At 40.5% G+C, this 15697-nt stretch overlaps 1 protein-coding gene across 2 annotated transcripts in view; it reads right to left on the bottom strand.

The window, feature by feature from the left end:
* LOC143996736 (dynein axonemal heavy chain 5-like) overlaps positions 1 to 15697 on the bottom strand; it is a 638308-nt gene that overhangs the window by 566614 nt on the left and 55997 nt on the right. For both annotated transcript variants that reach the window (XM_077491993.1, XM_077491994.1), the window contains exons 9-13: positions 8228 to 8414; positions 7455 to 7620; positions 4983 to 5076; positions 3851 to 3949; positions 1484 to 1665 (exon numbers count right to left, since the gene is read on the bottom strand). In XM_077491993.1, coding sequence (XP_077348119.1) covers positions 1484 to 1665; positions 3851 to 3949; positions 4983 to 5076; positions 7455 to 7620; positions 8228 to 8414 — 728 coding nt within the window. The remainder of the gene's footprint in view (positions 1 to 1483; positions 1666 to 3850; positions 3950 to 4982; positions 5077 to 7454; positions 7621 to 8227; positions 8415 to 15697) is intronic.

Below are 15697 nucleotides of genomic sequence, written 5' to 3'. Positions count from 1 at the left end.
ATTACACGATATGCTGCTATAAATGCTCAGACTCAATGCTGAGTAAACAAGCCCCTTGGAATGCCTGTATCCACACACCCATACAGCTTACATACACTTGTGCGCTCTGTGTCCCTCCATCAGCCAACCAGACACTCTCACAGTGTAAAGCTATTAAGCAGTGAGCCTTGCGCCTGTGCTGTGTCTCACATGCACGCCGCTCCACATGCACGCCAGCGGCGTCTAAACAACATGCCCCCCATGACTTAGGCCCCACCTTTCCCCCAAAAAAGATCCCTTTCCCGCGCTGTGCACGGGATAGCCAGTCCTGTGTGAGGACAGATCGAGGGGGGGGGTGGGGGGATCTCAGCAGGGGGAAACCTGACCACCTGAGATGGATGGATGGTCCCCCCAAACCCCTGCTGATGGCTGACAGAGCAGGAGATGTAGCAATGCTACCGCAGAAGCCTTTGCTGACACCTGAGCACATCACAGTAGAAGCATGGAATGTTGGAAGCCAGGTATGTAGCTTTTACACCTTCGAGTGGCAAAACACAGGCAAGGCAACACATGATTATATCAGAAATATCAAGTGAATCATATATATATTCCCTGTCATTTTGACTTACCTGATTCCTGCCGCAGGACTGCTGGAAATTATCACAGACAGATCCAGCCTTCACCCATTACACCGGGCCTTGTCATGCCAGACCTTCATGGACCGGGTCCCCATTCATGGGTCCACTCCCTTGAACCTGTACAGCACCACTGCCGAAAAACTCTTTGGTTGTATTAACATGACCAAGGTGCTGGGCCCCAGGATCCAGCTCTCAAAAGAGAAGCATTACAGGCAAAAACCTTGCTTCTTCTGCCACGAGGCCCGGGTACCATCCACTTGGCTTTCAAGCACTTTTGAAAGGATCCGTTTGTACAGCTCCTTGATCCTGTCAGGGATTACTTAAAGGAGCTTTCTTAGCACATCATCAACCATGACCAACACCTTAGACACTGGCGAAAAAACTGACATAATCCCGGTATGGGAGGGGTGATATAGGGTGGGGCACTTCCTGTTTCCTTTTTGGTTATACCAGTGTCCATTCACCTAAAGGTGGCCTATAACCCATATAGTTATTACTATGGTGCTCTGTGTCCCATGATGTACGATAAAGAAATTCACATTCTATTTTCCTTTAGTAAATCAGCCCCATTGTCTCTGGCTATAATGGATTCTTCATAAGGATAATTGCTGGATACACTGAAGAAAAGGAAACTGGAAGATCAGCTTGCAAACATTTTCAGGTTTTCAGGGGAACAGGAAGTCAGGGAAATCTTGCTGGCAGGTACACTACAATAAAACATGGGCAGTGATCTAACCCTTTTCCCACAATGTGTAAAGTACAGTAGTCATTCTTCCAATTAAAATATTACTTATTGTATAGTCTGTATATATTCTTTAGAACTGAAAAAAATAAAACAAATAATGAAAACAACTTTTTTTATATACCTTCCAAGATCCCAAATTTTCACAACTCCTTGGTTAAGGTAACTCCTGCATGTGCTGACAATTTGATTGGTGACTTTAAGGAAAAGGGAGGTCATATGCTCTGAAGTATTGTAATACTGCGATGTACTATAGATCATACGAATGTTATTCATCAGGCTTGGTATATGTTCTACCATTGTAGCCTAGAAAGTGGAAACAGTCAATCCGTTAAAAAGAGAATCTTCATAATTTTACATTGCATCTTGTAAAAGATAATAGCATAATTTCTTCTTGTCTGTTAATGAAGATAGCAACCCTACACCGCCATAAGGTTTTGGCAAAAGACCAGTGCGAGTTTATGCTGAGAACATATCAAGGCATTGTTCCAACATAAGAACCACACTGACCGCAGACCAGTATAGCTGAGACCAACCAAAATAATTTTTACACTTGTCACCGTCATATCAGTGGAAAACACGCATTAAAGTGCCACTGTTTGAACTGATGAACCCAACCCAGCTATTCTGGTTGCCTAGGAGGTAAGAATGTATTTTCATGGTCTGGGCCTGTGACTAAGAGTAACTAGACAAACAACGGTTCGCTAATTAGACAAAATATCATTTTTTCATTTGACATAGAGCAATACTAAAATCAGAAATCAAAATAGTCACGGCAACATAAGTACCTATAATAATAACACAGCAATGTAGAATCGCAATTCTATGCAGCTTTCTGCCATAATGGCAGAATTGTAAGTCACATCATTGAAAATTATTTTGTGCATTGTTTCAATGTACTCTACAATACTGTGGGATTTATTTACTAAAACTGGAGAGTAATATCTGGTGCAGCTCTACATAGAAACTAATCAGCTCCCAGATTTTATTGCCAAAGTTTAATTGAACAAACAAAAGTCAGAAGCTGATTGGCTACCGTGCATAGCTTCACCAGATGTTGCACTCTCTAGTTTTAGTAAATCAACCCATGTGATCTTTCAAATTTACTTTAACCACTTCCCGACCAGCGCACGACGATGTACGTCGACAAAATGGCACGGGCAGGCATATTGGCGTACAGGTACGTCCAATATTCAATGCCGCCCTGCCATCGGGAGCGCGCCGATGGCGGCGCGCTCCCGCGTTGGTCGGGACCCCCGTGAGTCCGGTCGCGGGACTCGCGGACTCGATCGCCGCGGGCATCCCCGCGATCGTCTCACGGAGCGGCCGAATGGAGGAAATGCTGTGTAAACAACATTTCTCCATTCTGCCTAGCAACTAGTGACGCTGATCTCTGCTCCATGTGATTGGAGCAGAGATCAGTGTTCACTAAATGAAAGCCCAACCCCCCCACAGTTAGTAACACACCCCTAGGAACACTTAACCCCTACACTGCCACCCACTGGTTAACCCTTTCACTGCCAGTGTAATTTACACAGGAATCACTGCATTTATATAGCAGTGATTACTGTATAAATGACAATGGTCCCAAAAATGTGTCAAAAATGTCCGATGAGTCCCCCACAATGTCGCAGTCACAATAAAAATCGCTGATCGCCGCCATTACTAGTAAAAAAAAAAATAATAAAAAATTATTAATAAAAATGCTATAAAACTATCCCTATTTTGTAAACGCTATAACTTTTGCGCAAACCAATCAATAATCGCTTATTGCGATTTTTTTTACCAAAAATATGTAGAAGAATACGTATCGGCCTAGACTGAGGGATAAAAAATGTTTTTTTATATATTTTTGGGGGATATTTATTATAACAAAAAGTAAAAAATAATGTGTTTTTTTCAAAATTGTCGCTCTATTTTTGGTTATAGCGCAAAAAATAAAAACAGCAGGGGTGATCAAATACCACCAAAAGAAAGCTCTATTTGTGGGAAAAAAAGGACGTCAATTTTGTTTGGGAGCCACGTTGCACGACCGCGCAATTGTCAGTTAAAGCGACGCAGTGCCGAATCGCAAAAAGGGGTCTGGTCTTTGACCAGCAAATTGGTCCGGTCTGCAAGTGGTTAAAAGGTACAATGTATTTTGGAAAAATTCCTGTTTAGGGTGTTCTGAAGGGGCCATATCCCAAGCCTTCAATCTCCCCCTACTGTTCTCCAGCATCCTAGGTTGCTCAATACTTGTCCTCTGCTTTCAGCCAAAGACATAGCATATACAGTTCTTACAATGCAAACAAGATCATTCACATGCAAATGCCATATTCATTTTTTCCTTGAACAAAAATGGGCCAGTAAGGGTCAAGGATCCATCACAGATGCAAGAAAGAGTCAGGGAGGAGGAAACTCTAAAATGGGACCCCATTTAAGGGAAGTGGGATGTTCTCTCTCGCTTCCTAAATTATATTAGAGCTAAAGTTGAGTCACTGCTTTTACTTACTGGCGAGGCTTTCCCAAGAGGACCAAAGAACCTGTCCAGAGTGTACAAATATTTGACATTGTCTTTTGCTTCATTGGCTGCATTTGTAACTTTACAGTCCTGTTAATAACGAATAAAGAAAATATAAATATACCATATATACTGCTACGTTTGAGCAAGAAAAGTGTTATTGCACTTACTGTTTTCTGCTTAACTTATACTATAAAATTTGACAAATTATATCAATACAAAGTGGTAATAAAACTGTCTGATACTACAACACAGTGGTAAAGTTGTCTTCCTGGTGCAATAAATTTGGATGCAGTTTTGCAGTTTAGCCTAAGGACATGAATTAATTTCCTAGTATGGTATTTCAACTATGACACTGGCTATTGCAATTTTATTGACTGGCAATGATTCAAGTATAATAAAAGTTTAGGAAAGCATTTATTAAAAAAGGGGTATAGAAGTGAGGATCTGTCACATCACTTCTTATGATTTTATGGTGCCAACCAATAAACCTTTCCAAACATCAATTTATTCTAAAATTCTGGTTAAAATTACAGTCATATGCAAGGCCAGATGTTACAGCCCCACTAGGATGGGTGTGGACAAGTTGAAGGAGACAGGATACCCACGTAGTACCCAAAAAAACAGTGTGACAGACTCTAGCATTTTCGTTCTAGGTGTGTTGCCAAGAGTAGATGAACTGTAAGCAAACAGTGCAATATTCTGGCGATCATAATGAACAAACTTTGCATTAAAAGTAACAAGGAGCACATAGTTGGGCTGCACTAGCAAAAATAACAGAAAACTGTAATCTTTTATTATACAGAGAATGTGTTACGAACAGTCAGCAACATGCTGTGCGGAAGGATTCTGAAACCTCTGGCAGCCATGGTAACATAGGATATGACCTATATTGGATATGCAGAAATCTGGCCCCCAACCCCTATCAGGTTCTAAAAACTTAGCCAAATAAAACCACCTTTCGGGAAGACACACAATCATTAAAATGTGGATATAAACAAGGTGGTAGTGTAGCTCAACTAAGAAACATAAATTGAAAAATACTGAGCCCTTTTATCTGTTACTGTCCACAATGCCTGCCAAGTGATACATCTCTGCATAAACCATAAAAATCAGAACATACCAGCTCCTTCCATTGTTTTAACATCCTGGATTTTGCAGCTTGAAGGATACTTAGAACTTTTTTCACTCTTGGGCTTTTAATTTCATCTAAAAGACTAGGAATTAAAATAAATTATATTACAGCTAAAACAAGGTAGGTATACCATTTATATACAGTATATAACAATCAACATCTTAACCTGTGCTCTATACTGTGATCAAATGCCACTGATGCAATATTTCTGTGACCATGTGAGGTGACATCTTCATGGGTACTATGAACTAGCTTTGTCAAGTTATTTAGAGATGAGTGTTGTAACCGCTAGTAAAGATGAAAAATCTGCAGTTTTTGTATTGTACAGTAAAACCTTGGTTTGAGGGCGTTTAGAAAGACAAGAAAAATGTTTAAATATGTTTTGGCTTTATATACAAGCGATGTCTTGATATACAAGTAGCGTCACGTCACAACTAAGTATAAAAGAGAAGAGAGGCGCCTCTAAGTGTAACAATACAGTTGCATTTAATGAAGGTACAACATTTAGAAAATTACATGGTTGATGATTACAAACAGGCACATGCAGGCATCCGGGGTACAGGCATGCAGGCATCTGGGGTACAGCTGTCCACATAGACCATCCTCCACACTGCCATTGACATCATCCCTTCTATGCTGCGCTCCAGGAACGGTTCAAGCCTCGCTTCAGAACGCTCTACTGCAGGGTAGTCTTCCTGGTCATGATTGCAGACTGACAGTGATGAGATCTGGCGGTGTGGGGAATGGTCTAAGGGGACAGCTTTACCCCAGATGCCTGCCTACTTAGATGTGCTTCTTTTAATTATTAACCATGTGAGTTGTTTAAATGTAACCATATTGCTACACTTAGAAGTGACTCTCTTTTCTTCTCTTTCTTTTCTCTCTCTCCAGCTCCTGCTGGATTTTACTTCCAATCCCCTTGTGGAGGCTGCAATTTGTGAATGGACATTTTATGGTTACACAACCAAATCACATTGCTATAATCTTTTCATATGGACTATAAACTGAAGGAGAAAATTGAAGAAAACAGCTGAACGGCCACACTCCAAATAACACCTTTTATTCAAGGCAAAACAGTGTAGAAGATCCAAAGTCTCATCATGATGAAGTACCTTTCATCACCATGATGTAAGATTTTGGATCTTCTACACTGTTTTGCCACGAATAAAAGGTTATTCGGAGTGCGGCCGATCAGCTGTTTTCTTAAATTTTTACACCATTGCAGAGCCTGTTCTTGAAGTTGTGAGTGGGGAGGGCAGTTATTAGAGACACCAAAACGCTTGAAGCGGCATCGCTACCTCATATTTTAGACTATAGACTGAAAGATTTATGAATAAATGGTTGTGGAACAAATCATTTGAGTTGCCATTATTTGTTATGGGGAAATTTGCTTTGATATACAAGTATTTTTAATTACAAGCATGCTGCCGGATTACGCTCGCAACCCAAGGTTTTACTGTAACACCATTTCACAAGTCCTAAATTATGAAAGACACGGTTAACATATCTTGAATTCATGACAGTTAACAAGTTAAAATAAAATGTAAATGTTAGTATAAATGGCACCAATTAATCTGTATTTGTGCCACTTACATCCTTGTTCCATAAATGGGAAATTAACTATTTTTGCCTCTGTGAAGGAGCAATGATGTGCACAAAGCTACAGAGATGGTAGAACGACAGAACAATTCAATAGAAGCATATATGACATTCTTTAGCTCTCACGCGGAAGATAAGCTATAAGGGTATAGAAACAGGAGAGCCTCAATCTCACATGTCAGGAAGTGCACTGAATTTCTCACTAAGGCCCCTTTCACATGAACATTCCAATTGGGCAGGTGGACGCAATTGGAACATCCATTCTCCTCTATTGAGTGGTGGGTGTATATGGACATGTTTTCTACATCCAATCTTATCCACTAAAAACAGGAGGATGGGAATCCCCATCCATTTTCCTTGCATCCGGTGGATCGGGTAGCAGTCGGGGGTAAACGGATAGGTGGTCCATTTACAACCGACCATCCATAGAGTGGGCGGTGTGCAAAAGCAGAGCGAAAACTGAGCTGTCATCTGCCTGCTCAGTGGGGATCAGAAGACAGATACCTTACTGAGCAAGTGGATCACCTTGTGTGAGTCCGCCGCGTGTGAAAGGATCCTAAGAATTTAAGTAATGCTTAGCCATAAATCAGCACTACTAGATACCCTTTAAAGCAGTGGTCATCAACCCTGTCCTCAGGGACCACTAACAGACCATGTTTCATGTATTACCATGGGGAGATGCAGACTAGAATACTGCAATCATTGAGCAGCAAATGATATCACCTGTGATGTATTTCAGTTAACTTGCAAACCTGGCCTGTTAGTGGGCCCTGAGGACAGGGTTGATGACCACTACTTTATAAGACAGCAGAAAAAACATATTTGCATGAAATTTGCTTTAAGGAATAGCAGTGTTAAAACCTGTTAAATGATGACATGCGTGACTTCCAGTGTTCCAGCTCAGCAGAAGGGCCGATGTCATCTGCTTCTTTCCTCATTTGCTCACTTTCTGCAAGAACTTGTTCAATCTGCTTCATCCACACAGCCAGCATCCCCTCCAGCTTCTCAATCACTTCACTGTTTCCTCCTGGAAAAAATAAGGTTTAAAAACAAAATGTTCATTTTTGACACTAGATAAAAATGAATGATAATAATAATTAACCTGGATTAGTATAGGAACTGTATACGCTAAGAAATAACATTGCAATTCATTTCTACTATGTATGGAACAGTTATTAAAATAACTACAGGGGAAAACAAAAAGGTACCCCCAGCATATCATATTTCTGCTATGGGAGCTAAAATTTTCTGTCAGATAAAAAAAGGAAAAATGTATTCACTGATGTATTCTTTGATGAGTGACTAACTCAGACTCAGATATTGCTACTGTCATACAACACAATAGATTGTATTAGGTCACCAAAACAGTAGTGGAGAAGACTGCGGGAGAGTCGCAATCAAAGCAGCTGTGGGGAATTCAAAGTAATTCAAAGTAAATGTATATTACTCTTCATATTTTTAGTCTATCATCCTTTGCAAGGCAAACATTTGCTCATGCCTTGATACTGCAAACGAATTGTTAGATTGCGCCGGCTACAGAAAAATGAAAAAATAAATAAAAAAATCATCCAACAAATAGGCTGAAAAATATTTTTTTGTTTAGTTTTACACCAATAAATACCAATGTCACAAACCTGCTGCTATGAAGTCTGAAGGATTTTGCAAACTATCAAGGAAATTCCCATCGTCCACTTTCTTTAGTTCAATTTTTCCATCCAGATTGCTTTTTGCAGATGACAACGTGGCAACAAACTTGTCCAACGAGTCCAAAAACTCCTGTATTTGTGAATTTTGTAGACCATCTTTAACAGCTCCCCAATTCTGAATTAGTACACAATGAAGTAAAAATAAGATGGGAAATTATAGGTATACTCTGAGTAGATGGAAAAAAGCAGCTCAATATTCGTTTATAAATCAGTATTTATTTTTGCTACTGCAATCAATGCAAGTACCACAATTTGATTTAGTATCAAGCCTCTTTCTACTGTCTACTGCAATGGTTCTTAACCCATTCCTCAAGGGACCATGTTTTGGGAATTTCTCTTAGATAAAATAGCTGTCCAAAATACCAAGCCATTGACTCTGATTTAAAGCACCTGTGCAAGATAAAGGAAAACCTGAAAACATGGCCTGTTGGGGGTACTTGAATGAGGGTTGAGAACCACTGTTCTACTGCATAGCATATTTGAGTGCCAGTCAGTTCATGTGCTGAAAAAGAGCACATTGATAGGAAGAGAAAGCACAGAGATAGAGAGATGAGCTTAGCACATCTGCCTTGGAGCACTGGGGTTCAAATCTTAGTCAGAACACAATCTGCATGGAGTTTGCATCTTCTCACTGTGCTTGCATGGGTTTTCTCCAGGTACTCCGGTTTCCAAAAATATACCCTCAAGGTTAACGGGCTTGGGTCTTAAACTGGCCCTAGTATGTGTGTGAGCCCATGTAGGATAGGAATCTTGGATTGTAAGCTCTTTGAGAACAGGGAATGTACAGTATGTCAATTAATACAAATGGTGCAGTGCAAAATACAAAAGTCCACACGTATTGGTCATATATGACAACAGAAGAGCATGTAGAGTGGGAACACCACGTGGAAAGACCGCTAATTGCTTGTATGCGACACTCCTTCCACCAGTAGGAATAAACTCTTACCAGCTCTGATGGACCTCTGAATTTTCAGATGGTCAAATGCGCGTGTTCACACTCTCGGTGTGCAGGAGTCTTTATTTCCACATGCGAATAGAGCAGTAGTCCGAATCGTTTGATCACATGCAGCCGACTCCAGAAAAAACCCCAATGGATTCACTCCAGATGTAAGTAGGTAGGTATATGTGAACAGAAAAGTCCAGGAACAACTCCAACGAAAGGAAAAACAAAAAAACAAAAAAAAAAAAAACGATCTAAGTGTAGCAATAAACAGATCGCTTTATTAAAATATTCATTTAAAAAATAAAGAGAATTAAGAAGTTTTTATATAACACAAAAAAATAAAAAAAATAAAAAATCTTTCAGTTTCAAAGTCCACAGTTCTGTGAATGAATTACTGAATAGCAGTGAATTGCTGTCAATACTGCTTTACACCACAAGATGCCAGTAGTGGGCAATAAGCATATCGAGACAAAAGCTGAGTCATTTACAGCACAAGATACACTTAGAATGAAATCAATGTGTAAAGCAAAAACAAACAGCACAGGGTGGACAGTGGGTGACGTCCGCAATAAGCTCCTCCCCCGTACGTACGTTACGTCCTATCAGGACTTCGTCAGCGGTGGGTGGAGCTATACAGCGTCACCCTTCATACTAATATAGTGCTCTGTTGCCATGGTGAGCCTGGAAGCTTATCAGACGGCGGTGGCCGGAAACGGAAGACCGCCGCCATGTTAGTGCCAGAAAAGCTTGCTTAACACCTGGGGACACCTAACCAGAGTGTCCATACACCACCATAGATTTGTTAGAAATTACTTATAAAAAAGAAACAACAAAACAGGCATTGGTAACTGCATTAGCCAATTGTATATGCCTTGCTAGATGGTTACCATGGCCAAATTGCTATATAAGCAATATCTTATACAGTGTATATGTGTTAAAAATTATAAAAAATTATAAAAAATATATAATAATATATGTATATTTTTAACAGGTATATACAATTTTAATAAAAATTCCTGTGGACACTTCACCCGCCGTAAAAAAACAAAAAACATCATAAATAAAAAAAATATATATAATTTATCAGAAATAAAATAATTTAAGTCGAAATCGACATTCAGTCCTCCCGGAATGAGAACCCTAGTCTCGTGAATCCAAAAAGATTCGTGCTGACTTAGGCTTCGAATGAAATTACCTCCCCTCCAATGTTTTTCCACTTTTTCCACGCCTCAAAACTTAAGGCATCGGGGGTCCCTATCGTGAAAATGTCTAAAATGTTTGGACATATTGTGGGAAGGTAGGTGTTTTTTTAATGTTGTTTACATGTTCTGCGACACGGACTCCAAGGGACCTAGAAGTCCTCCTTATGTATTGGAGACCGCAATCGCATTCAAGCATGTAAACAACCCCTTCAGTGGGTTAAAAACCGATTTATTGGCCAGATTAGAATATCTGACTCCCGGTACTGTTCGTACAGAGGTCAGGGGGGGTTCCCCAGGTTTAGATAGAAAATATCTTTTCATTTATCTATAAGAAAGCTCCCACTCTGAGGGACATATTGGCCCCAAGTGTAGTCGATCCGCCCGTTATGAAGGAAATGGGATCTTTTCCTTTCTCACAGGGTTTTATGCATGTGGCAAATGTCCTGCCTGCAAACTGTGTAAATTTAATATCAAGAGACGTAAGGAGTTTATGGCTTCTACTACGGAGATAATGTATCCAATTAAAAGTCTCATAACCTGCAACACTGAAGGGGTTGTTTACATGCTTGAATGCGATTACGGTCTCCAATACATAGGGAGGACTTCTAGGTCCCTTGGAGTCCGCGTCGCAGAACATGTAAACAACATTAAAAAAGGCCTACCTTCCCACAATGTGTCCAAATATTTTAGACATTTTCATGATAGGGACCCCCGATGCCTTAAGTTTTGGGGCGTGGATAAAGTGAAAAAACATTGGAGGGGAGGTAATTTAATTCGAAGCCTGAGTCAGCGTGAATCTTTTTGGATTCACGAGACTAGGGTTCTCATTCCGGGAGGACTGAATGTCGATTTCGACTTAAATTGTTTTATTTCTGATAAATGATATATTTGTTTTTTATTTATGATGTTTTTTTTGTTTTTTGTTTTTTACGGCGGGTGAAGTGTCCACAGGAATTTTTATTAAAATTGTATATACCTGTTAAAAATATACATATATTATTATATATTTTTGTATAAGATATTGCTTATATAGCAATTTGGCAATGGTAACCATCTAGCAAGGCATATACAATTGGCTAATGCAGTTACAAATGCCTGTTTTGTTGTTTCTTTTTTATAAGTAATTTCTAACAAATCTATGGCGGTGCACTGTGTATGGACACTCTGGTTAGGTGTCCCCAGGTGTTAAGCAAGCTTTTCTGGCACTAACATGGCAGCGGTCTTCCGTTTCCGGCCACCGCCATCTGATAAGCTTCCAGGCTCACCATGGCAACAGAGCACTATATTAGTATGAAGGGTGACGCTGTATAGCTCCACCCACCGCTGACGAAGTCCTGATAGGACGTAACGTACGTACGGGGGAGGAGCTTATTGCGGACGTCACCCGCCGTCCACCCTGTGCTGTTTGTTTTTGCTTTACACATTGATTTCATTCTAAGTGTATCTTGTGCTGTAAATGACTCAGCTTTTGTCTCGATATGCTTATTGCCCACTACTGGCATCTTGTGGTGTAAAGCAGTATTGACAGCAATTCACTGCTATTCAGTAATTCATTCACAGAACTGTGGACTTTGAAACTGAAAGATTTTTATTTTTTTTATTTTTTTGTGTTATATGAAAACTTCTTAATTCTCTTTATTTTTTAAATGAATTTTTTAATAAAGCGATCTGTTTATTGCTACACTTAGATCGTTTTTTTTTTTTTTTTTTCCTTTCGTTGGAGTTGTTCCTGGACTTTTCTGTTCACATATACCTACCTACTTACATCTGGAGTGAATCCATTGGGGTTTTTTCTGGAGTCGGCTGCATGTGATCAAACGATTTGGACTACTGCTCTATTCGCATGTGGAAATAAAGACTCCTGCACACCGAGAGTGTGAACACGCGCATTTGACCATCTGAAAATTCAGAGGTCCATCAGAGCTGGTAAGAGTTTATTCCTACTGGTGGAAGGAGTGTCACATACAAGCAATTAACAGTCTTTCCACATGGTGTTCCCGCTCTACATGCTCTTCTGTTGTCATATATGACCAATACGTGTGGACTTTTGTATTATGCGCTGCACCATTTATATTAATGTGTTTTTAAGGTGTTTTTTGTATTGCTCCTTTAAGTGTTCAGCTTGCAATTAGTTTGTTTTGTATTATACATGTGAGCGCTGATTGTTTTCTCTTGATTTAAATGTACAGTATGTAAAGCACTGCATAAATTATCAGCACCAAAGTATAGCACAAAAATATTTTTTTAATGTTATCTTTTAGAGGGCTGTTCTTTTTTTTGGCTGATTTAAACCCCTACGTTATACAAATGTTCTACAATATTGTAGACAAAGCTGAAGCTAATTCGTTGGTTATTTATAAAGTGCGAAAAATGCATCCATGCATCCAAAACGTGTGTTTCTTTATAAATATGCCACAAGAATAGCTATGTATTTGTCTCAAAAAGGAGCTGTGAAATTAGTAGGTTTATGCTATATCCAAACATATCCATGAACCTTTACTTATTGCCCAGGTGGATTGCTATCAATAGTTGTCCGGGAGTAGGTCTGTTTTAAATCTAATTTGACCACATATTGATGATACTGAATACCCCTTCCTAACAAATCTCCATCAATATCAAACAGATGGGACTGAAAACCTATAGAGATTCAGTATGGCTAGGCAGTATTCATCATCAATGTGTACACTAAACTTGCTCAATCAATGAATGCATATAGTTCGATCTTGTTCTGTTTTGCTATTTAAATTCTTATTTTTTTTTTCTATATCTCGCTCTATTTTTCCTCTTTCTTTCTTTTTGTATTTTATTTTTGCTTTATTTGTTTTAATCATAAATTAATTTCTAATAAAACTATTAAAAAATGTTTTTGGAGATAAAATGGTACCAGGAGAATGCTCTGCAGCATTTATTATGTGATACACTTTCAGCTGTGATTTACATGTGGTGAAAGTATTTTTCGGTATGTTTGTAATCATGTCTCCCTGTATAGAGTTTGCTTAAAGTATAACTAAAAGGCAAAGATTTTTTTGTTGTTGTTTTGGATGGAGTTGAGAAGGGTTAAAACATCTGCCAGGATTTATTGTCATCTGTGCCCTCATTAGGCAGATTTGCCCTCTCTATTGATTGGGACACAGGGGGCAAATTTTTTTTACAGGGGTTATGCCATCCAAAATGAAAAAAAAAACAATTCTGCCTTTAGCTCTACTTTAAATTGATAGCCACATTATAACTAGATATGGTTCATTTGTTCTTGTGCATACAGCCTATGAGAAAAGGTTGGTTGTCTTTCCAGCAGCATGGTTGATCTTGTGTTTGTATATATTTTTGCTGTAAGGAGAGTGTTTCTGACCACAACAGGTGCAATAACAATAACTGTACTGGTAATTAAGAGGCTGAGTGATTCGGAACAAATGTATGTTTTTTAGAAGGAATGTGCATATACTTTTTTTAGAGTCAATACTAGCTGGGTACACATCCACATGCTAGGGTCTGACCTCAGGTTGGCAGTCAAGGTCCTGATCTGGTTAGCAGGGCTGTTCTAAGGCCTCGTACACATCCGATTGTTGGGAGGGGATTGTCTGTTGACAGACTGTTGTCCTAAAATCCGACCGTTAATACGCTCCTTCAGAAAACTGCTGTTCAACTTTCGACCAACAAATGTTGGATGGCAGGCTAGTACATTTTCGGCGGACAACGGTCTGTTGTCAGATTTTCATATCTTCTGTACACAAGTCCGTCACACACAAAAGTTGAAAGTACAAACACGCATGCTCAGAATTAATGCTCACCAAACGCAAAATTAGAAGAAGGTGCCCAAAGGGTGGTGCTCAAGAGTAGTGATGGACGAACTTCCGACGGGACGTTTCGCGAACGCGGACCGCGAACACGGCCGATAGTTTGCGAACCGTAACGTTCGCGGCGGGCCCCATTGACTTCAATGGGAGGTGAACTTTGCAAACCTACAGGTCAAATTTGCAGCCACAAAATAATTACTAGCTGTGCAAACATAGTCCCACCACATGGCCAATGACATAACACATGTATGAGGTGAATCTGGGATCGACAACTACAAGCATTCTTTTTTTATATGTGAAATTGTGACAATTCAGGACTGTGGAGCGCATGAAGGCAATAGAGGAGAGGGAAGGTCAGGGTAGGCTAAGAAGGGGGTGCAGGAGATGATCACCAGCAGCCTGACATACAGCAATGACACCTGCACCGTGATAGAGTGATCTGACACCAGCACCGTGATAGAGAGCACTGACATCAGCAGCGTGACATACAGCAATGATACCTGCACCGTGATAGAGTGATCTGACACCAGCACCGTGATAGAGAGCACTGACATCAGCAGCGTGACATAAAGCACTGACACCAGCACCGTGATATACAGCACTGACACCAGCACTGTGATATACAGCACTGACATCAGCAGCGTGACATACAGCAATGACACCTGCACCGTAAGCAGCCCCAGGAGGAAGTCAGCATAGCACAGGGATGGTGGGAGCCCCTCATAATGAGCATAACACAGGGATGGTGGGAGCCCCTCATAATATGCACAGCAGAGGTACAGCCCCAGGAGGAAGTCAGCACAGCACAGGGATGGTGGGAGCCCCTCATAATAAGCAGCCCCAGTAGAAATATGACACTGCTCAACCTCTTCAAACAGGAGGGTACGGGCATATAGTACTTTTTTTGGACAAGGAAGTGAGCCAAATGAAGAAAGAAGGTCTGTGTGTTCCATTAAAAAAATTGTTTATAGACATATACATGGTCTACTGGTCACATGTGTTGAATTCCTCCGAGACCCATGCCTCATTCATTTTTAGAAATGTGAGGTAGTTAACACTGTCCTGAGCTAGGCGAGTGCGCTTATCGGTCACGATCCCCCCTGCTGCGCTGAACATCCTTTCTGACAGGACACTGGACGAGGAGCAAGCCAACAGTTCGATTGCAAATTGGGATAGCTCTGGCCAGAGGTCAAGCCTGCCCACCCAGTAGTCCAGGGGTTCATCACTCCTCAGAGCGTCCACATCGGCCGTTAACCCGATGTAGTCAGACACCTGATGGTCTAGGCGTTCCCTGATGCTGGATCCGGATGACACCTGTCGATGGGTCGGCTGAAAGAATGACCTCATATCAGAAGTCACCAACACATTTTCAAACCGGCCTCTTCTTGCAGGCGCTGTTGGATTGGTACCCGCAACTCCTTCTCTGGGAGTGGGAATTGCTCCTCTGCCAGCGCACGCA

The sequence above is a fragment of the Lithobates pipiens genome, unplaced genomic scaffold (assembly GCF_037356315.1).
Source record: "Lithobates pipiens isolate NorthernLeopardFrog02 unplaced genomic scaffold, aLitPip1_a1.2 Scaffold_19, whole genome shotgun sequence".
NCBI lineage: Eukaryota > Metazoa > Chordata > Amphibia > Anura > Ranidae > Lithobates > Lithobates pipiens.
The sequence above is the reverse complement of the archived record's forward strand: the minus strand, read 5'-3'. Positions and strand labels throughout refer to the sequence as shown.